We start from the raw sequence: 24,203 nt of genomic DNA, 5'->3' as shown, positions 1-24,203 counted from the left end.
GATCTAATTGGGAACTACATATTAAATAACTGCTTACTGACATAATGCTTACAACATTAGAGGAGGTTTGGATTTGAAGCCAGCGAACATAAGTGCTGAAACCTGGCTGCTGAATCTATTGTTTATACAACATATAAGCACATCAATTTTATCATATAAAATCAATTATTACGAATCTTCTGTACTTTGTACATGAACACAACTGCAAGAGAAATATAGAGAGCAGCCAAGTTTATAAAAGTACTTTCGGCTCGTGAACGCAGCCTGGATAATAGAGAAATAATGCTTTTATAGAACACCATTGCACAACAAAACCAAAATTATGCTGCATCAAATCAGTTAGTACCAAAAGAATCGATTATTTAGACAAAAATGACTCAAAACTAGCACATTTAATTTCATGCACAACGTCTATAAAGCTTCAAACCATGGCCTGTGACAAGAACATCTGAATCCCAGCTTCTAGTAAAAGCTTTCTACACGAACGAGAGCTCTGCTGGGATGCAACGGAGAGGAATGATTTCACAGATGTGCAGTTAAGACCTCATCCTTCACCAGCACCATGATTTGTTTGTCAAAAATGCAATGAGTGGTACGCAATTTGAAACACTGTAACACATTGTACCCTTTTACCTTACAACTTTGCTGTATAAGCAGCCGCTACAAAGCTTGAAACACTGCAAAACCCATAAAAAAGATAACTACAAGTTAAATTAAATACCACGAAGAACTAGATTCACCATTCTCGCAACAAAGAAAACAAGGAAACAAAAAACACCATCCGGTTTCAGTAAATTCGAAAATCCATATTTGGTAGTGTAAGATAGCAATGGCGGCCAAGAAAGAGAAAAAAAATTAGCAGAGAAGAAGCCCGCTGCCGAGAAAGCTCCGAATGAGAAAAAAAATTCTTGTAGTGTTTATATTAACGCCAGCTTAAGATCTCAAACTTGTAGATCTAATTTCAATTGAATGGAGAAGTTTCAATACCGGGTAATTATGGTCGAACAGGGGTAATGGCTTTGAAGCTTCATGTCGCCATTTCTTTATATATTGACATCAAAATGAAGCTCAGGATGATCTCTAATAGAATTCTAGCTCCAAACACATATTTTCGATGCCGGTGGCAGCAAATCGACGATGAGAAGTGGGCGGCGGCTAGGGTTGGGTTTTGGGAGAGTCGGGAGAGCGCGAGGAGGAGGAACAGAATTGTTGAGAAATTTTTTATTTTTTATTGACGGAAAAGGGGTTGAGAAAATTAATGATCTGGCATAATTATTTTTTTTAAAAAATGAAATAAAGAAAAGACAACATAAGAAGACAACGGTTTTAAAATTCTGTTGTCGTAGACTTAAAAAAAACGCACATAGACAACGGTTAATTAAAACCGTTGTAGTAGGTCATAAAAAACACGCTCATAGATAACAGTTTTAAAAAACCGTTGTCTTTGACATATAAAAGACAACGGTTTTTTAAAAACCGTTGTCTTTTTTTTTAAAATATAGCCAACCACAACAGTTTTTACTAAAACCGTTGTTAAAAGTCAAAAGACAACAGTTTTTTGAAAAAACCGTTGTCTTTTGAGTGTTGTTGATACCAAGATTTGTTGTAGTGACTCCAAAATATTCAACCAAATCTGAACGGAGATAAATAGAATCCAATATCAATCAATCCCAAAACTCAATCAAACTCCCAAAATCCAAAAATTTCAAATCGCCGGCATAACGGATATATATTCGACTAACCAGAAATACAAACATCAATATAAAAATTCCAACAACTCATAACAACAATAATCCATCCAATCCAATCCAATTCCAACAAATCCCAAAACCCAATTTTTGAATTAAGCTTCCAAAAATCAAAAAAATTCCGAACGACGTTCTTTTTCCAATCTGACTTCAAATATACAATCTATCCTAGCTCAAGAACGACATATCCAAAAATCATCAAATTCTAATGGCATCCAAAAATTGAAGTATAACTGATCGAAGATAAACTTACGGTACAACGAAGCTCTCGCATTCGTGATCGCGAATATGCCTTAAGATTGCAATTTTATCGAACGGATCGAGTAGAAACTGGAATCAGAAATCTTGGAAGAGGCGTGAAGATGCTTCAATGGAGGGAGAACCGTTGGCGAAGGAGAAGAAATAAAGTGAAGAAGCTTAGTCATCCATCTACATATAAGACTAAGTCAAATCTCCAATTTTGCACTCTAGTCCCTGAAATCTCAAAATTTGCGATTCAGTTCCGAATCAAATATTAATTCCATACTCAAATTTCGTAATATCCGATTATCAATATTAATCTTCTATAATCTCAAATAAGCTAATTTTGAGGCATTACAATTCTCCCCTCTTTCGTCCTCGAAATAGAATACGGTTCAATCTCATAAGATAAGAGATAATATCAAAGACGACAATAAGAATTCACCCCTCAGAAATAACTCCAGAAATCATTGCCTCAAATTGGACTCCGTCTCCTAATTCTCTTCTTCAAATCCGTAACGGCTCAACTGCATTGTCACAACTGATTTGGTTTGTTTCGGAGCTGCCTCTCTGTTCGGTCAAAAATCGGAATCGGTTTAAGCAACTCGACATTTCATTGCATTCAGTCGCGTCGGTCGAAGAACATAAGAAGGATCTGGTGATATTCCGCAACAAAAGACGGAAAAAACGTCGTGAATACCAGAAAGAGACGGAACAAAAACAAGTTTATAGACAAGATCACCTATCATCTCCAGACTCTAGTGAGAAATGATCAAACCCAGAGACGACTTCTCTCTCTTCACATAAAAGGCAAAATCTTTAGAAAAATTCGGTTTCCCTTATCAAACTACAGAGGTCTGCGCCAAAAATTCGTATACTTTGTCTATCGGTCGTGTGATATCTTCATTCTCGTCTAAACAATCCTCATCTGTCCATCCAAACCTCGAATCAGATCTGGTCCCAATTTAGGTGACTCAGAAAAATCATCTCAATCAAAAGAGATGTTCAAATCTGCTCAAACAACTCATCAAAATATGTCATCAAGATAATCATCTGATAGATGTTTTGTACAAGAACTTCATAAGAGTTAGCGAAACTCAACAACTAGTACCATAATAAAGTACTACCGCTCGACAATATCCTTTAAAATTTGAATCGCCTGATCCGGCTATCCGTCGTTCGGAGGATATAAAGATGGACTCAGATGTAATTCGAACATCAAAAGTCTCTTGAATATTGATCCCATGGTGAGAAGTAAATCAAAAATCTCACTCTGAAATGACAGACCTCGACAAACCATACTATTTGACAATCCTTCCAACAAAAAATCAATCATCTGGTCGTGTCTGAAATTCATTCTGTACGGAATACAGTATGAGATTCCATCAATCGGTTAAACATACTCAGATAACATCTCAATCTCAGACTGATCGATATCTTTGGGACAACATCCATCGAAAAGTAATCCCCTTTCCATTCTGAATAGATAATTGTACAACAGACAATCGGGTCATTCTCTCTCTCTCAGCTATCAATTGCGGACAATTCAGAACACCGGAAGCCATACTACGAACCTCATTCTTTATCGTCCTCTATCCGATATGAATTTCTCCAATCATAAAACCTCTTTTGGTCATCTAGAAGAACACTGAATAGACTCCAAAGTGTCAATCTCAAGATACGCTGTCTCAAACCACAACACATGGCCCAACCATATGAATATTCCTAGATAAGGCATTATCACTGACCTGAAACTCAGACTGTGTCCAGATCTGACTTTTCTTCATCGAATTTTGAAAAATCGAATAAGATTTCTGTACATTCTCGATCTTCCCAATCAAATCAGATTCGGGTCGAAAGCAAAATTCTGATAGACCTCCTATCTGCTTTGAATTCTAAATCGGAAGTGCAGCAATCATCAATCAAAGATAATTACCGATAGTAGATAAAATAAGAATAGATCTTTTGGCTCAAGGCATCAGCTGCTGCATTCAACTTCCCCGGATAGAATTAGATTACACAGCCAAAGTCCTTTAACAGATCTAACTATATTCTCTGTCTCATAATCAGTTCGGACTGCGGAAACAAATACTTCAACCTTTCAGATCAGAAAAGGTTTTGGAAATCTCCTTGTAAGGAAAGTGACACAAGATCTTCCAATCAATAAGATCGCTGCGAATTCAAAATCCAGAACCAGACATTGAGTCTTGAGCGTCTTCAGCTGTCTCGATGTCTAAGCTATTGCGTGATTCCTCTTAACAAAATATCCCAAATCTCGATAAGAAGATGCAATGCATTGAAGATCATCAGTACAGAAAGGAATAAAGAATACTGAAACGTTGATCAATCTCTTCTTCAATCAAGAAAAACTGATCTCATAAGATTCATACAGAAGGCACATTTTTCTAAGTAATCGGCTTCACAAACGATAAGAATCTCTCGAAGAATCTGCTATAGAACTCATTAAACCCAAAATATTCAAATTTCAAGTACAGATATATGTATAGATCAATTCATACAAGATTAGGTCTTGAGGTGATCAACATAAATTCCATCACCAGATAATATGATCGAAGAAGAGACAACTCGATCCAATCAGAATTCAGACGGCAACAACATAAACTGCTCGGCACGCAAATCTGTAAGACGATTCTCGAATGCTCTGCATGATTAGTACAACTCTTCGAACGGAAAAGAGAAAGATCGGTAAAAAATCCTAAATTCAACTAATACTTCTGAAAGATTCGGTTCTTAACATTCATAAATACTACAAGAGCATTTGTCAATTGAAACGACATGACAAAATTCAAAACGGCCATACCTCGTCCTGAATGCGTTCTAAGGAACATTTTCCTCTCAATTCTCAGCTGTGATATCCCGATCTCAATTCAAAACTAACTTTGATCTGATAAAATGGAGGCATTCCAGAAATCTCATCTAAAACAACGTCATCAATTCTATAACCACTGATGTATCAAACAAATTGGGTTACAATCCAGATCATCAACTGCAAACATCGAGAATTCCTCCGCACATTTCTGTAACAAACGGTCATTCGATAGAACAAATATCAAGAACTCCTAGAATTGAGAATTCTTGCCGGAGGATTCCCACTCGTTTATCGACTCGGATCTGAATCTGACAACTTTTTGAACACAAAACACGGTTGCCCTGTACTAGATTAAATCAGTTAAACAGAAACTAAAATCACGATCTGATACTTCAGTACCAAACTGCCCAGTTCAATCATATTCCCATCCCATCGAAATTCAAAATTTCGGACTAACCCCGCCATAAGCCATCCTTTTTTTCAAAACAAAGAATAGCAACTACGGTAATCAAAAACTTAAAGGCAAAGATGGATCATAATAAATTCCTCAATAAGTAAGTAAGGAACTCACCAGTATCTATCAGTATAAGAGCATAAAACCAAATCGAACTGCTACCTGCTATGACATCGTCAAGTGCAACCAGAGTTTGAAAATCCTCGTGGAGAGCAAGGACTAAGGCTTGTTGCCTCGGAGGTTGATTCAAATACTAATTACCTCCTCCCAATAGATTCTGTTGAGATGGATGAAAAGAGTGAACACTCTGAGATCATTCAGCACCTTGCTGAGGACATATCCTAGCAAAGTGTCCGGGTTGCTGATAAATATAACAGCTACCAAAGGTTCCACGACAGATCTCACTAAGGTGATGACCTCAAAAATTATTGCAAGATATACCAAAAGCTCTTGAACTTTGTCCTGACCTTAACTGTTTCGATTTGTTAGAGCTAGAAGAACTGCTCCCAGACTTCTTGAATTCTTTTCCTCTCGGTTGAAGGTGATCTCTAACCTTACTCATTCTATATCCCGTCGAATGATGAAACGGAATTTGTTAGAGATATTCGGACTTAAACAGACTCCAAGAAATGATGGTATCTTGATTTTCCAAGTCTTTCTTCTTCGATATCCACCAAATTTTCTCAAAGCCTTGAAGTTGAAACGACACTAACCAAATTTGACGATCATCGGTGTATCCCAGGGAATCAAACAACTGATCAATCTCCTCTAACCAGCATTCACACATAATGACATTCCAGTATTCTTCAGATTCGGTGGGTTAAAATTCTAGAACCTCATCAGTACAGATTCCATCGGCATCGGATTAACATCCATTTCTCAGTCGCAGAATAATCTTCTTTAATCGGGGTTCGCTGCTGAATGTTTCTTGTTCAAAATTCGTCGAGGAAACATATTTCATATTCAAAATAATTAGGACACAAATATCTCAATCTCAATCATCTCGTGTCCATAATCTCTATTCAACAATTCATTCCATCTCATGAATATTCAAATCTGCATTTCTAATATATCATTCTTCATAATTTAAATCACATAATCATGTAATTAAAATAATTCATGAAATAATAAAGCATGCTCGCATGAATTTAAATAATCATTTAAATAATTCAATCAAATGCGAGAATTCAATTCATGCGGACTCGACCTACCTCGCTCACTTCTAATTCAAACCAAGATCTTATCCCTCTGATACAACTTAATTTGAGGACCTTGATTCTAATCATCTAATCAAAAAGAATCATTTAAATAATCAACAGAGAGTCTGGACAAAAGGTAAGAATTTTTTTAAAAAAGTATGCACGAACCCCGTGCACCCTCCGTGCCCGGGTCCATTCATTAATCTATAGCCAAAGGGTTCAAAGGCCACAAAATATACGGACCCCGTGCACACCTCCGTGCATAGTTCCATGCACCAAAATGCACTAAAATTCCAAATCTCTGTTTTGGGCATGGACTCCGTGCACCCTCCATGCCCGGGTTCGTTCCTAGCTTTTAAAAAACAAGAAGATACAACCTCAAGTCGTAAACACACGGACCCATGCACGGATGCATGTCCGGGGTCCGTTCATGAACAAAATATGCATACTCAAAATGCGTAGGTACACGAACCCCTACATGGACGTAGGCACGGGGTCTGTGCCCTGTAATTTTTCTGAAAATAAAACTTCAACAGCAGGACATGCAATACAATTCAACCTCAAAATCCTCATTTCTAACGTGCATTAATCCATACAAATTGTTAATCAACAGTATATGATAGTTCTAAGGTTGTAAAATAATCAAACTAGTAGAACATGCATCAATTATAAGTTCTACAAATCAAAATACAACAAGTACAACGAGTTCGAATACCAAGTTCGACTTATAAAACCAAGTCCTCACTTCTATCGTCACAACCCCGGTCTAGTCATGCTGCCTCTGACTCGAACCTGCCCCACCTGTTGCCAATCACTCATATAAACAAGACAACAGCCGGATAAATCCGGCGAGAATACAATTCCCAGTAAAAGAGACATAACAAGAAATATCAACTAATATATCAAAACATGAAATATCAACAACCAGACGTGAAATTTCACGTAGTATATCAACAACATGAATAACAATAACTCAATTCAAATTCAATAAAATGCAATGAATGCCATCAGGGTTCAAGATTATGTAATCAGATAATCCAAGGGAATTTCTTCTTTAATTGGGATCCCGAGGCCAAGTGTAGCACCTAGAATTTCATAATTTAAATTACATGCCTAAATTCGTTTTCAATATTTATGATTTTAATTGCTTGATTTTAATTGCTTAATTTTCCTTTAAAGTTTAAGTTGCTCAAATATTTTAAGTTATTTATTATTGAGATTCTTGAGTCAGTGGCTTCCGGTTCTGGCGTTTGGCGATGGTGGATTTCGGCGGTAAATTCCAAGATTTTATTTTAAAGATTTAAGTAGGGAGGAAGGAGAAAATTAGACGAGAGTTGGAAAGTTAGAAGTTTCTGGATATCAGAAATCAAATTTTTTATCGCATTCTTGGGCTTATTCTTTAACTTTTTGAAAAGATAGAATTTTCTTAAACCCGGATTAGTAAAACCCAATATAATATTTTAATTTGGAGGTTTTAAACTTAGGAATTTTCTAGTGTATGTTTAGTAGGAAAAAGTTGTAGTACTTTAAGTTGTACTTTTAAAGCAACACTCACACCTACTTTTTTTTATCCTTACAACTATACTTACACACACATGTACACCTCACACACACCTTATTTTAAACCCAAAATAAAAACACAACACAAACTGTAACGCCCCAAATTTATCTTATTGAGCTTAGTTGAGTTAATTAGAGATTTCAGAGTTCACGAGCTGACTTGATTTTGATCAGGATCCTTTTTGCAAATTTCAGAATTTTCAGGGACTAAAATGCAAAAATGGAGATTGTTAGATATTTAATAGGCTTTTGACTTTTCTTCCCCCATTCCTTCTCCTTCTTCCTCTCTCCCTCGCCTCTCTCCTCCATAGACGATGCCCCAAACCCATTCCAAGCTTTGTGATTTGGATTTCCGGTCGATCCGTCCGTTGGAATTTAATTCTGAAGGTAGATTAGCGATCACGACAACGAGAGCTCCGTTATATCGTAAGTATTTCTCCAATCAGATACGTTTTGTTTTTCGGATGTTGTTAGAATCGACTGAGTTTCGAGTATGTTGTTCTTGGCAGAGTTCTAATTGTTTATTCTCTTTCGGTTTTGAATTTGGACGTCGTTCGGAATTGTTTTGATTTTTGGAAGATTATTCGAAATTTGGGTTTTGGAGATTTGTTGGGTTTGAGCCATTTTTGGGTTTGATGGTTGATTTGAGTTTATTGGATTGATATTATACTGTCTGTATTTCCGGTTTGATCAGTTATAGCCGTTATGCCGCCAGTTTGAGTTTTGGAATATCAATCGTTTATATTGATGAGATTTTGGATTTAGGAGTTGGAATTGAGTTTGAATGGTTGATTTGGATGGATTGACATTGGAATTATTTTATATCTCCTTTTCAGATTCAGTTGCAGATTTTGGAGCCCAGAAATTACAGAATTCGAATCGTTGACGAATTGATCGAGGTTTGATATCGAGGTTAATTTATTATTTGACTTGAATCGAATGATGTTTGATTGCGCCTTTTGTGCTTGTAGCTTGTCCGGATTTCAGCTACGTCAACTCGAATCCGGAATGATTCGAGTGTCCTAGGGAAAATCACATACTTGCATGCTTCTTGAATTATATGTTATTTGTTTTACTAGAATCAGTTGAATGAGTTTTGATTTGCATTGCATTCATATTGAGCCAATTACCTTTGTTTTGCGGGCAAGAGAGGCTTAGAAGAGTTAGATGTTCTGTGGACTATAGTTGAGTGACATTGGTTAGCAGATTTTTACCAATTGTCGAGAAACACTCTCTATATGTGCCCAGAGTCTAGAGGAGAAAAATATGCACCGTCCACCTCGATCGGGAGAGTCGATGTGTTGGTGATATTTTGTCCTCGGGATCCCAATTGAGAAAAGAGAACTTTTACCTTGTGATTATCCAGACTTGATAATCTTTGTTTTAAAGACATGCATTGCACTTTATGAAATTGATTTGGAGTTATTGACATGTTATTGGAACTCTTGTTTGGTTATTTCATATATCGTGTTCGATATATTATTTGATATGCATGATTTGTCTCTTTTACTGAGAATTGTATTCTCACCGGATTATCCGGCTGTCGTTTTGTTTGTATGTGTACTTGACGGCAAGTGGGACAGATTATAGTCAAAGATCGCATGGCTAGGTGGTTAAGTTGATAGAGTGAGGCCTCGTTGTTGTAGGAGTCGATTTTGTTTTCGAACTCGGTTGTACTTGTTGTATTTTGATTGTAGAACTTAGAAGTGATGCATGTTCTACTAGATTGATTATTGTACAACTCTAGAACTTCATGTATTGTATTTTGACAGTCGGATATATCAATGCATGTTTATGATTAAGTTGGTTTATGGTTTTGCACTTTCCCAAGCTTTAGATTTGCTTTTTGGGAGTGTTTTTCAGTGCAGTTCGAAGGGGCAGCGCGCCCGCGCAACTCGAGGAGCGCCCGCGCCTCCCCTGGGCTTGAAATTTTGCATTTTGAAAAATTCTGGCTCGCCCGCGCCACCTAGAGGCGCGCCCGCGCCTTCCCGGGCCTTGGAATTTCGCATTGTGAGGAATTTCGGTGCGCCCGCGCCTGTAGCTCGATAAAAAAATAATAATAATTGATTTCTTTTCCGCGGCTTCTTGTGTTCATTTGTGTTTAATTAAACGAGTTTAGATGATTAGAAATGGGGTCTCACATTAAGTGGTATCAGAGCGATAAGTTTCTTTGACTGAATTAGAGTGAGCAGGGTAGATCGAGTCCGCATGAATTGAATTCTCGCATGTGATTGAGTTATTTAATTGTTTTTTAAATACCATTTGAGCATGCTTTATTATGTGAAGATTACTTGAACTACATGATTGTGATGTTAATTGTAAAGCATGAATTATCTGGAATATAAACTATAATTGTTTCCCAATTGAAATTGAATATTTTTGAGATAGAAGAAAATTGTTGAATAGAGATTATGGACTCGAGATGATTGAGTTGAGATTGAGATGTTGTGTCCTAATGCTCTCGAATTTGAAATATGTGTTCCTCGATAAACTTTTGAACAGGAACATTTCGTATCGAAATTCGATTGAACGAGGTTGTTCTACGACCGGAGAATGGACGTTACTCCAACGCCGATGGAAGCCTTGTTGATGAGGTTCTAAACCTTTCAACCCCCAACCCTGAGAAGTTCAGAGAGTGCAGTGGAATGTGTGAATTGGTTAGAAGAAATCGACCAGTTATTTGATTCTCTGGAATACAACGATGACCGTAGAATTCGGTTAGTTATGTACCAACTACAAGGGACTGCCAAAATTTGGTGGATTTCTAGGAAGAAGGCATTAGAGAATCAAGGTTTGGTTGTTATGTGGAGTTTGTTCAAAGCTGAATTTCTTAGGCAGATTTCGTTCCAAAAATCGACCGTGTACAGAGGGAGTACCACTAGAGATCGTTTGCAACCGAGAGGACGGTCATTCAAGAAGTATGGGAGTAGTTCTTCCAGCTCCAGCGGAACGAAACAGTCTGGTTCCAAACATAGTTCAGGATCTTCCGATGTATCTTGCAATAACTGTGGAGGTAAACACCTCAGTGAGCATTGCCTTGGGATTTCTGGATGCTGCAATATCTGCCATCTACCAGGACACTTTGCTAGGAGATGTCCTCAGCGTTATACCAGTGGGTCTCAGTCGGGGAGTTCTTTTAGACCGATGGTTCAATAGGAGGGACAAGCTTGTGTAGTTCACTCATTTCAACTGCCACACGAGAATCGGCCTAGAGGCTTTTCGATCATGAATCAACCTCCGATTCAACAGACGTTGAATCTTTCTCTCCATGAGGATCCGCAGACTTGTGTTGCACCCGATGATGACACAACAGGTAATTGTTGAGTATGATTTTATGCTCTTATTCTGATAGTTCTGTTACGCTCCTTATTCTTAACTGAGGATATTACTATGATGCATCCTCTGCCTTTTGAGCTTTTGCATTCCATAGTTGCTTTTGTCTGTTGTATGATCGCTTGATTTCAGAATTGTACGGAGGAATTCTCTTTGTATACAGTTGATGTCTTAGAATCTAGCCCGAATTGTTGATAAATCAGTGGTTAGAGAGTTTGCTAGTATTGCCAGATGAGATTTCGGGATTGCCTCTGATTTATGAAGTTAATTTCAGCAACGAATTGAGATCACACATCATCATTTGAGAGTAGTAAGAAAGAGGTATGGAAGAGTGGATTCGGAATAAGGTATGGCCGCTTTGATTCTGTTGTAGTACCGTTTGAATTGTAAACTCATCTTCAGTTTTATAGACCCTTTGAACTGAACCTATCAGAAATGTTAGATGAATTCGTAAGTATTTGATCTGTGGATTTCTAATCCGTTTGAAGAGTTGTACTGATCTTTTAGATTCTTGGTTGATGATCGCTGATTGCATGCCGAGCAGTGATATGCTATTTTACCGACGGAATTTTGATTGGTTTGAGGTGTTCTTATCAACCATGTTATCTGGAGGTGGAATTTCTGTTGATCACCTCACGACCGGCACAAAATGAATTGATCTATATCGACGTCTTTACCTAGAATTTGAAGATTTTTGAGTCCTATCGCAGATTCTATGAGAAATTCTTATCGTTCGTAAAGCCGATTACTCAGCAGGATATATTCTTATGTCTGGACTTAATCTTATGAGACCAGTTCTTATAGATTTGAATAAGAGATTGACCAGCACTTCAGAATTCTTTATTCTTCTGTATTGCATACCTTACGGTGTTTTGCACTTATTCTTATTGAGATTTGAGGTTTATTCTTGTTTGGAAGAATCAATTATTAGCCTGAGCATCGAGACAGTTGAACACGCTCGAGACTCAATGTCTGAATCTGGACATTGATCTCGTCACGATCTTATTGATTAGAAGATCTGTATCGCTTTTCTTATGAGGAAATTTCCGTAATCTTCCCTGATGTTGGTAGCTGTAGTAAAAATTTTCCGTACAGACTGAGTATAAGAAAGAGAAGATGATTAGAAGTACTGAGGAATTTTTGATTGGAATATTTTCATTCCGGGAATATCGAATGCAGCAGCTGTTGCTCTAAGCCAAAAGATATGTTTTTATTTTATCTACTATCGGTAATTCTCTTTAAGTGACGATTGATACAGTTTCGATTTTGAGTTTGAAGCAGGTATGAGAATTCGTTGAAGAAATTCAGATTGGGTTACAGTTTGAGTTTTAGTTCAGTGCCGAGATCGTATGTTGGGAGTAATTGTTTTGTTACGTCAGATGTTTCGAGAAAGTAGAGTATCTAGAGATCGACACTTTTGAGTTATTCAGTATTCTTTCAGATGACAGACGGATATTCAGAGAATTGAGGGATTGATCTTTTCAGAACAGATGCAGAAGGAAGTTTAAAGAATAACTACTGATAATCTGGACTGTCCACAGCTGGTAGCTGAGAGAGAGATCTGATTTCGGTGGTACAGTTTATTATTTCAGAATAGAATTGGGAACTTTCGACAGGTGTTGTTGCAGAGCTACCAGTCAGTCTGAGTTTGAATTGCCATCCGAGTTTGATTGACCGATTGATGAATCTGCTATTGTATTCCCTACAGAATGGTTCTCAGACATGATCAGATGTTAGTGTTTCTGTCAAAACTTTTGACAGATTGATTGAATGTCGAATTTGGTCATTTTGGATAGAGATCTTGGTTATGGCCTTTCTTTTGGTATAGTCTTCGAAGAGACTTTTGTTATTCTAGTACACCTGAGTTCAGTGATTATCCTCAGAATGACGGACAGCCAGAACAAATGATATGGATTAGAGGTTTGCCTCTTGTTTAGAAAAAGTTTTGTATGAGCAGTCTATGCCTTCTCTTAAGCTCAACCTTAACCAGACTTGGTAAATCAAGGTACCGATCCTGAAGGTCCATGGTTCTAATGAGAGGAAGATATGAAACTCCCAGATCCCGGGAGGGGAAAATCTGAAGCATGGTGCTTGACCCTTGCGCTAGCCGACGAGTGTCGCTAACTTTTATGAAGTTCTTGTACAACAAAAACTATCAGATGATTATCTGGATGGAATCTTTTGACGAGTTGTGCGAGCAGAATTGAAAACCTCCATTGTATTTGGATGGTTCTTCTTTTGAATCACTTGTTTTGGGACCAGAATTGTTTCGAGGTTTTGGATCAGTTGATGATTTTGTGTCAAGAATGAAGATGACTTGGACTAAGCGGTCGAAGTATTCAAATTTTAGATGCAAAATTTTGTATTTTGGTTGGAAAGATCGAATATTTTGGAAGACTCCGAGTTTCAGAAAGATTTGTCAGAGATGAGAAGAGAGATAAATCGTCTCTGAGATTGTTTGAATATCATTAGAGTCCGGAGATAATGGGCGATATTTTCTACAGACTTGTTTTATTCCATCTCTTTCTGGTTTTCATGTAGTGTTTTCCGTTTTTTTGATGCGGATTATCACCGAATCCTTGTTGTTGGGTTACCAGATCAGAATTTCTTTTGCTCTTTAACTGATGAGACCGGATTTGTTGAGATGACGAATTGTTTGAGATGACTAATTCAGGGTTTCGACCTGAATCAAAATAGTTCTGAGACAAACCGTTTCATGTTTGTATTAGTACAGTGAAGTTGCTACGGATTTGAAGAAGCAGTTAGAAGAACATAGTTTGTTTGGAGCAGCAAATTCAGGGTTAGTCCTGAGAGAAGAATCTTTATTGCAGTCTTGACTCTATCTAGTTCTTATGAGATTGAACCGTTTTGATTTCGAGGACGAAATATATTTTTAGAGGGGGAGAATTGTAACGCCCCGAATTTATCTTATTGAGCTTAGTTGAGTTAATTAGAGATTTCAGAGTTCACGATCCGACTTGATTTTGATCAGGATCCTTTTTGCAAATTTCGGAATTTTCAGGGACTAAAATGCAAAAATGGAGATTGTTAGATATTTAATAGGCTTTTGACTTTTCTTCCCCCATTCCTTCTCCTTCTTCCTCTCTCCCTCGCCTCTCTCCTCCATAGACGATGCCCCAAACCCATTCCAAGCTTTGTGATTTCAATTTCCGGTCGATCCGTCCGTTGGAATTTAATTCTGAAGGTAGATTAGCGATCACGGCAACGAGAGCTCCGTTATACCGTAAGTATTTCTCTGATCAGATACGTTTTGTTTTTCGTATATTGTTAGAATCGACTAAGTTTCGAGTATGTTGTTCTTGGCAGAGTTCTGATTGTTTATTCTCTTTTGGTTTTGAATTTGGACGTCGTTCGGAATTGTTTTGATTTTTAAAAGATTATTCAAAATTTGGGTTTTGGAGATTTGTTGGGTTTGAGCCATTTTTGGGTTTGATGGTTGATTTGAGTTTATTGGATTGATATTATACTGTCTGTATTTCCGGTTTGATCAGTTATAGCCGTTATACCGCCAGTTTGAGTTTTGGAATATCAATCGTTTATATTGATGAGATTTTGGATTTAGGAGTTGGAATTGAGTTTGAATGGTTGATTTGGATGGATTGACATTGGAATTCTTTTATATCTCCTTTCAGATTCAGTTGCAGATTTTGGAGCCCATAAATTACAGAATTCGAATCGTTGACGAATTGATCTAGGTTTGATATCGAGGTTACTTTATTATTTGACTTGAATTGAATGATGTTTGATTGAGCTTTTTGTGCTTGTAGCTTGTCCGGATTTCAGCTACGTCAATCAAAGAAGAGGTAAAAGACGACTTTGGAATGGAATAGGACGATTAACTTGAATCCGGAATGATTCGAGTGTCCTAGGGAAAATCACATACTTGCATGCTTCTTGAATTATATGTTATTTGTTTTACTGGAATCAGTTGAATGAGTTTTGATTTGCATTGCTTTCATATTGAGCCAATTACCTTTGTTTTGCGGGCAAGAGAGGCTCAGAAGAGTTAGATGTTCTGTGGACTATAGTTGAGTGACATTGGTTAGCAGATTTTTACCAATTGTCGAGAAACACTCTCTATATGTGCCCAGAGTCTAGAGAAGAAAAATATGCACCGTCCACCTCGACCGGGAGAGTCTGTGTGTTGGAGATATTTTGTCCTCGGGATCCCAATTGAGAAAAGAGAACTTTTACCTTGTGATTATCTAGACTTGATAATCCTTGTTTTAAAGACATGCATTGCACTTTATGAAATTGATTTGGAGTTATTGACATGTTATTGGAACTCTTGTTTGGTTATTTCATATATCGTGTTCGATATATTATTTGATATGCATGCTTTGTCTCTTTTACTGGGAATTGTATTATCACCGGATTATCCGGCTGTCGTTTTGTTTGAATGTGTACTTGACAGCAGGTGGGACAGGATCGAGTCAGAGATCGCATGGCTAGGTGGTCGAGTTGATATAGTGAGGCCTCGTTATTGTAGGAGTCGATTTTGTTTTCGAACTCGGTTGTACTTGTTGTATTTTGATTGTAGAACTTAGAAGTGATGCATGTTCTACTAGATTGATTATTGTACAACTCTAGAACTTCATGTATTGTATTTTGACAGTCGGATATATCAATGCATGTTTATGATTAAGTTGGTTTATGGTTTTGCACTTTCCCAAGCATTAGATTTGCTTTTTGGGAGTGTTTTTCAGTGCAGGTCAAAGAGGCAGCGTGCCCGCGCGACATGAGGAGCGCCCGTGCCTCCCCTCGGCTTGGAATTTCGCATTTTGAGAAATTCCGGCGCGCCCGCGCCTCCCTGGGCCTTGGAATTTTGCATGGTGCGAAATTCCGGTGCGCCCGCACCACCAAGAGGCGCGCCCGCGCCTGTAGCTTGATAAAAAAAAATTTTGATTTCTTTTCCGCGGCTTCTCGTGTTCATTTGTGTTTAATTAAAAGAGTTTAGATGATTAGAAACGGGGTCTCACACAAACCCTAGCCCTAATTCTCTTAACTAGCCGCCCCCCCCCCCCTCTTCCTCCCATTTCCCTTCCCCCATTCAGCCGCCCCCTATCTTGAAGCTCCAGCCGCTGCCATCCACCACCACCTCCATCGCCAGGAAGCCACATCGGGAGGTCCAACTAGCTGCTGGTCAAGTGTTCCAGCCTCTTTCCCCTTCCTTGGTTCGATTTTTGGTAGTTAAAAGTCAAGGAAAGTATAGTCTTTTCTTGGGCATTCAAGCTACCTATTATGTTCTTGTGCTAAATCCCTTTTTAATTTCCAAATGCCTATGTTTATATGACATGTGGGGTTTGGTTTTAAGTAATTTTCAGCAAGTAATATGTAAAATTTTCGAAATATGTATATGCATGAAGTTTAAGGAGTTGCAAGGTGATTGTGATTGGAGACATGAAGTGTTTTGAATGCATATGGTGAATTAGAAATTTCAGAAGTTGAGCATGCCCTAAATTCAAAAAATTTATGGTTTGAGGGCTGAGATTGAAATGTGTTTTGAGCATTTTGTTGATTCCATTTTTGCTTCATTGGTTGTTCAAGAGTTTATTGCATTTTGGTGCATGATCATGTTGTTTTCGAATTGTGGAGTGGAAGTGTGGTTGAGGGATGCCTAGTTGCTTGTGTTAACTCCTAAGAGATGTTAATAGGTGTGTTTGGTGGTTTGGAAAGAGGTAGAGTCAAGGGAAAAAGGGGCATGGGGTTGAATTATTGAGGTAGAAGTGAAGTAGAGTGTTGGATGCATTGTGAAGGGGCTACTGAATTCTGGACAGGGGAGTCACCATTGCTGGTCAGGTCGTGTCTTGGGCTAGTCCTTGGTCATGGCTAAGACGTTTTGGTCGCGTGGGTATAAATTGGGCTCGTTTTGGTTAAGATTTAGATAGGTTAAGAGTCTTTTAAGTTTAAGGTGTTGGTGCAGAATTCTTAAGAGGAAAAGGGGCTGTCCGGAAATGGTTTTTTTTTTTTTGGATTGCTTGGGCTGTCAAATGAATTCACAACCTAGTCCTATGGTTAGTTTGTAGTGTTTGGAGAGTGTCGGTTCAAGCCAGGTCGAATTCGGTTAAGGTAAGATCGAGTTAAGGGTTTTTTGGTTTGATTGCTCGGGTTATGCGTTGTTTGTGAGAATTAGAGCTAAAGTTGGGTAATTCACCTAGGGGCAGTCACTCACTCACCTAATACCCACATTTTTTAGTTGAGTTTTATTTCCTAAAGTTGCATACTTGTGTGCTTGAGTGTCATCTTTGAGCCGAGCAAATGTTTACAAAGGAAGTCGCTTCTATTCATGCTAGATAAGTATTTTGAGTCGAGTCAAATAAGGAAAAAGAAAATATTTTTGAACAAAGTGAGTTGATTGTGACAAGACAGGGCAATGTGGGTTGGGGGATGCCTCACTCACTTGTCAAAACGACGTGTAGTACGAGATCGAGAGACATCCAGGGATCCCTACAAAAACAAACGGGTAGAGTGAGATCAGGAGAAATCTCGGGATCCCTACCAAATAAAATTAAAAGGGGCAATGTCGCGTCGGGAGAAATCTCGGAGTCTTGCCGGCATATTATACTGCAGCCATTGATCGATCAAAAATAGAGGATCACAATTCAAGGATCTAAATTTTCAGTTTGAGTTTCAGTATCAGTTTGACTCGTCTTAACTGATTCTGTTTTCAAACATGCATGAGTTTCAGTTAAGTTAAGAAAGTTCAAAAGTCTCATAGCGCGAGTTGGCGTGAGTTCATTGTTTACAGGTTGTCTCATTCTCTTGTACCATGCATATTTCCAGTTTACGTTTCAAAGTAAATTATGTACAGTACTTTGAGTATTGCTTCATTTATTTAAAACCCTTGTTATATATATCACTGTTTATACTTGCTGAGTAATTAGACCCACTATGCTTGTTTGATTGCAGGTGAGGAGGAGTATTTAGGGACCGAGGGGCAGGATCCTCGAGATTGAGGTCGTCGGCGGTGCAAGGCCCTATGACCGTCGCTACTTTTAAGTTCCGCATAAGTCTATATTTGAAATAAAGTATTTTAATTTGAGTACTTTCAGTATTAGCCTGGATGTGTTTTCCCTATGCTCAAATATTAGTCTTAGAATTTTGTTATCGCTATTATTGCAACCGTGTGGGGTTGCCTCTCCTTTCATAGTTTATTATTACCGCAGTTTGAATTTTTATCAGAAGTATATTTCTTTATGTTAGAATTGTTGGGTGTGACAGGGTTTCTTTGTTTACTTTCAAACAAGTCATGGAAAATTTTTTATAAATCCGTATTTTCTTTATTATTTAATTAAGTTTAGAGGTTAGGGTCGTTTCAGTTGGTATCAGAGCACGGTCTTGGTTTGGTCTGTGCCTACTGCCGGTTTCCGAAACTCAAGGGATCTCACCTCAAAGTCTGTAAGATTTATGTTTTCATTATTTCTAACTGTATAAGTTTGATAGTTCTAGTTCCTATAATATTTTGAGCATGTTTAAGTTTAAAGAAAATCTTTTTTTACGGCATGAAATTTGAATGTGAGAATTCGAACTTGCGTGTAGATGGCACGTCGTCATGATCCCCATGCACCTCCTCCGCCTCCTCCACCACCACCACCTCCGCCCTCACCACCTCCACCAGCTACGGATGTTGGGACTCAGGTGCTAGCTGGCTTAGCCCGTATCCTAGAGCAACATGTGGACGCTCCGAGGGCTGGACTTGGGACTGTTTATGAGCAGTTTAGGAAGATGAATCCGAAAGACTTTGCTGGCACTACTGATCCGCTGTTAGCGGAAGGATGAATTCGTTCGCTAGAGGTGATCTTTAGGTATATGAAGTTGGGAGATCCAAATCAAGTACGTTGTGTTGTCTTTCTTCTCCAGGATAATGCCGCCCTCTGGTGGGAGGGAGTTGAGAAGACAGTGAAAACGACTACCCTACCTTGCACTAAGTTCAAGAGACTTTTCTTTGAGAAGTATTTCACCGCGGATGTGAGGTCCCATTTGAAGACGGAGTTTCTGAGCCTGAGACAGGGGGACCTATCAGTGGCTGAGTTCGTGGTGAAATTTGAGCGGGGTTGCCATTTTGTACCTTTGATTGGAGACGACAAGGCTGAGAAGCTCCAACACTTTAGTGTTGGATTGTGACCCGCTATCCGCCGAGATGTGTTTATGGCAGAGCAAGCTGACTATGCTTCTGCGCTCAGACGAGCTTTGAGGTCTGAGTAGACATTGAGGGACATCAGCGCCGAGGCGCAGGGTAAGAGGCCATTCCCAGCACATGGCTAGAAGCAGCAGCACGGCAAGTGGCCGTACATTGGACCGCAGCATCAGCAGGGACCCTTTAGGCCCCAGGGGCATCAGGCCCAGAGACCTCAGGGGCATCATGCCCAAAGACCCGCTCCTCCTAGGACTGAGGATAAGACTTATTGCAATACATGCCACAGTACGCACTTGGGAAGTGCTTTAATGAGGCAGGAGTGTGTTTAAAATGCAAGAAGCCGAGTCATGTAGCTAAAGACTGCCCGGAGTTGAGGAGGCCTCTACAGGGTCGAGTGTTCATGATGCAGGCCAAGGAGGCCGACCCAGACACTACACTCATAAGAGGTAACATATTAAGTTTTTGGTTTAGAGCAGTTAAACGATTCACTGACGCATGTGATTTTAAGTTTTCTTGTTCGGGGTTAACATTTTGTAGCATGTTTCATGTTTGAAGAACTTGACTGTATTAGCATGCGTAGTATCTTATTTGGGATTTGATGATTTAATGAGTCTAAATAGAACTTGTGTTATTTAACTTCAATCTTTTTCCGTGGATGTATTCACCGTTAATGCAGGTAGGATTGTAGTAGCCGGTGTAGCCACAAGAGCTTTGTTAGAATCAGGGGCTACCCAGTCTTTTATTTCGGAGGCTTTTGCCCATAAAAGGGGTATTCAGCACGAAGAATTGACGATTGGGTTTTCAGTGACTATCCCTTCAGGGGAAGAGCTATCCACCCGGAGATTTGTGAAGAATCTTGAACTGCTATTGCAAGGACAGTCAGTGGTTGCAGACTTCATAGTTTTGCCTATGCCAGAGTTTGACTTAATACTTGGGATGGATTGGATGACGAAGAATGCTGTGGTGATTGACTTCTAGCAGAGATCAGTGATGGTCAGACCGGAGGGAGAAGAACAATTTTGGTTTGAGACTACTAGGAGTTCGAGGAGGACTCAGATTATATCTTTCATGCAAGCTAAGCAGTTGGTGCATGATGGATGTGAGGCATTCTTAGCCAGTTTATCTTTGACTGAGATGCCAACACGTCCAGGAATTCTTGATGTGGACATTGTCAGAGATTTTGGGGATGTGTTCCCAGGCGATGTTGCAGGTATCCCACATGATAGAGAATTCGAGTTCTCTATTAACTTGGTATCAGATACTGTGCCAATCTCTAAGGCACCGTATAGATTGGCTCCTATAGAAATGAAAGAAATAAAAGAGCAGATTCAAGAGTTGCTTGATAAAGGATTCATACGCCCTAGTTTCTCTCCATGGGGCACACCAGTCCTCTTTGTGAAAAAGAAAGACGGAAGCCTAAGGTTGTGTATTGATTACCGAGGGTTGAATGGAGTGACGGTAAAGAACAAGTACCCAATTCCTAGAATTGAGGATCTCTTTGATCGGTTACAAGGAGCCTCTGTATTTTTGAAGATTGATCTTCGTTCTGGTTATCACCAGTTGAAGGTGAAGGAGTCTGATGTGTTCAAGACAGCGTTTAGGACTCGTTATGGCCACTACGAGTTTCTCGTGATGCCGTTCAGAATGACAAACGCACCCGCGGTCTTCATGGATCTTATGAACCGCGTGTTCCAGCCGTACCTGGATCAGTTTGTCATTGTCTTAATTGATGATATCCTCATTTACTCGAAGGATAGAGAAGAACATTCACAGCATTTGAAGACAGTTCTAGAAGTACTCCGAGAGCGGAAGTTGTATGCTAAGTTCGACAAGTGCAAATTTTGGTTAGAGAGGGTACCGTTCTCGGGTCATATTATTTCCAAGAATTGAGTGGAAGTAGATCCTTCCAAGGTACAAGCAGTGAATGAGTGGTCTGTGCCAAGAAACGCATCAGAGATTCGTAGTTTTCTCGGATTGGCCGGATACTATAGGCAGTTTTATCAAGGGTTTTTCATCAATTGTTGTGCCCTTGACAGCATTGACCAAGAAGAATGTCAAGTTTATTTGGAAGCCAGAGTGTCAAGAGAGCTTTGATGTGTTGAAAGAAGCTATTACGACAACACCAGTGTTAGCTATGCCATCTAGAGAGAGAGATTTTGTGGTTTATACTGATGCTTCCAAGTTGGGAATTGGGGCAATGCTTATGCAGCAAGATAGGGTTATTGCTTATGCCTCTTTGACGCTGTCTAGACCGTTGCAGGATGAGATTCAAAGATTCGGACTAGAGTTCTATGCCGAGGGTAGAGCTCCTAAATTGTCATCCTTGTTAGTGCAGACTACGTTGTTTGACCGTATCAGAATTTCTCAAGCAGTTGAAGAGCAGTTGGAAAAGTGGAGACAGAGAGCAGAGGAGAGAGACATTGGTTTGTATTCAGTGGTATATGGGATTGTGAGGTTTAGAGGTCGACTTTGGGTGCCCGCAGGTGACTCTTTGCAAGATACTATCATGGCAGAGGCAAATACATCACCGTACTCTATCCACCCAGGCAGTACGAAGATGTATTGGGACCTTCAGCAGTTATATTGGTGGCCGGGCATGAAGCGTGATATAGCCCGCTTTGTATCAGAATGCTTGACATGCCAGCAGGTCAAAGCAGAACATCAGAGACCTACAAGATTGCTTAAGTCACTCTCTATTCACGAGTGGAAATGGAAGAATATTACCATCGATTTTGTGGTTGGCTTGTCGAGGACAGTGAGAGGTTCGAATGCTATTTGGGTTATTGTTGACCGTCTCACTAAGTCGGCACATTTCTTTCCAGTGAAGAGGACCTTCACTATGACTCGGTATGTGGAGTTGTATATCCGAGACATAGTCAGAATACATGGTATCCCAGTTTTCATTATGTCTGATAGAGATCCGCGGTTTACGTCGACTTTTTGGAAGAGTCTTCATGTAGCCTTGGGTACGAAACTTTTGTTTAGTACCGCCTTTCACCTGCAGACGGATGGACAGTCCGAGAGGGTGATCCAAATTCTAGAGGATCTTTTGAGAGCCTGCGTTATTGACTTTCATGATAGTTGGGAGTCGAGGTTACCATTGGTGGAATTTGCATATAACAACAGCTATCAGGCCACCATTGGTATGGCGTCTTACGAGGCACTCTATGGGAGACCGTGTAGATCACCGGTTCTATGGACCGAGATTGGTGAGAGATCTGAGTTGGGACCCAAGATTTTTCAACAGACTGCCAAAGTTGTAGCCAAGATCCGTGATAGGATGAGGACGTCACAGAGCAGTCAGAAGAGTTACGCAAATCATAGGAGGAGAGACTTGGAGTTCTCCGTGGGTGATCATGTTTTTATCCGAGTAGCTCCTTTGAAAGGCGTGATGAGATTCGGGAAGAAGGGGAAATTGGCTCCAAGGTTCGTTGGACCTTTTGAGATTCTTAAGAGAGTGTGGACTTTAGCCTATAGGGTGGCTTTGCCGCCTAATCTTGCTGGAGTACACAACGTCTTCCACGTATCCATGCTAAGGAAGTACATCTCGAATCCTTCTCATGTACTCAACTTTGAGCCTCTTCTGTTATCTCCTCACATGACTTATGAAGAGAGACCTGACCGGATTATGGAGAGGCAGGAGAGGAGACTCCGTAATAAGACTATCCCGATGGTCAAGGTTAGGTGGTTGAATCATTCGGATGAAGAGGCCACTTGGGAGACAGAAGCAGATATTAGGACTCACTATCCAGAGCTCTTTGGTAAGCTTTAATTTCGAGGACGAAATTCCATATTAGGGAGGGAGGAATTGTAGCACCTAGAATTTCATAATTTAAATTCCATGCCTAAATTAGTTTTCAATATTTATGATTTTAATTGCTTGATTTTAATTGCTTAAGTTTCCTTTAAAGTTTAAGTTGCTCAAATATTTTAAGTTATTTATTATTGAGATTCCTGAGTCAGTTGCTTTCGGTTCCGGCTTTTGGCGATGGTGGATTTCGGCGGTAAATTCCAAGATTTTATTTTAAAGAGTTAAGTAGGGAGGAAGGAGGAAATTAGACGAGAGTTTGAAAGTTAGAAGTTTCCGGCTATCAGAAATCATTTTTATCGCATTCTTGGGCTTATTCTTTAACTTTTTCAAAAGTTAGAATTTTCTTAATCCCGGATTATTAAAACCCAATATAATATTTTAATTTGGGGTTTTTAAACTTAGGAATTTTACTAGTGTAAGTTTAGTAGGCAAAATTTGTAGTACTTTAAGTTGTACTTTTAAAGCAACACTCACACCTACTTTTTTTTATCCTTACAACTATGCTTACACACACATGTACACCTCACACACACCTTTTTTTAAAACCAAAATAAAAACACAACACAAACCCTAGCCCTAATTCTCTCAACTAGCCCCCCCCCCCCCACCTCTCCCATTTCCCTTCCCCCATTCGTCCGCCCCCTTTCTTGAAGCTCCAGCCGCCGCCGCCGCCGCTGCCGCCGCTGCCCTCCACCACTGCCGCCATCGCCGGGAAGCCACCTAGGGAGGTCCACCTAGCTGCTGGTCAAGTGTTCCAGCCCCTTTCCCCTTCCTTGGTTCGATTTCTCTAGACTTTGGAGAACTATAATGAGTATTCCCGACTATTGGAGTGAATCCACAACCAATGCCCACTCGATTATAGTCCCTAAA

At 39.4% G+C, this 24,203-nt stretch overlaps 1 protein-coding gene across 1 annotated transcript; it reads left to right on the top strand.

Annotated features, from left to right (window-relative positions):
* Window positions 1–19,799: 19,799 nt before the first annotated feature.
* Window positions 19,800–20,500, top strand: LOC140861435 (uncharacterized). Its single transcript, XM_073264454.1, has 2 exons — window positions 19,800–19,968; window positions 20,199–20,500. Exons 1-2 carry the CDS (start codon window positions 19,800–19,802, stop codon window positions 20,498–20,500), a joined length of 471 nt encoding a protein of 156 aa, XP_073120555.1.
* Window positions 20,501–24,203: the final 3,703 nt, after the last annotated feature.

Source organism: Henckelia pumila, chromosome 4 (genome assembly GCF_033568475.1).
Source record: "Henckelia pumila isolate YLH828 chromosome 4, ASM3356847v2, whole genome shotgun sequence".
Classification (NCBI taxonomy): Eukaryota; Viridiplantae; Streptophyta; class Magnoliopsida; order Lamiales; family Gesneriaceae; genus Henckelia; species Henckelia pumila.
The sequence above is the reverse complement of the archived record's forward strand: the minus strand, read 5'-3'. Positions and strand labels throughout refer to the sequence as shown.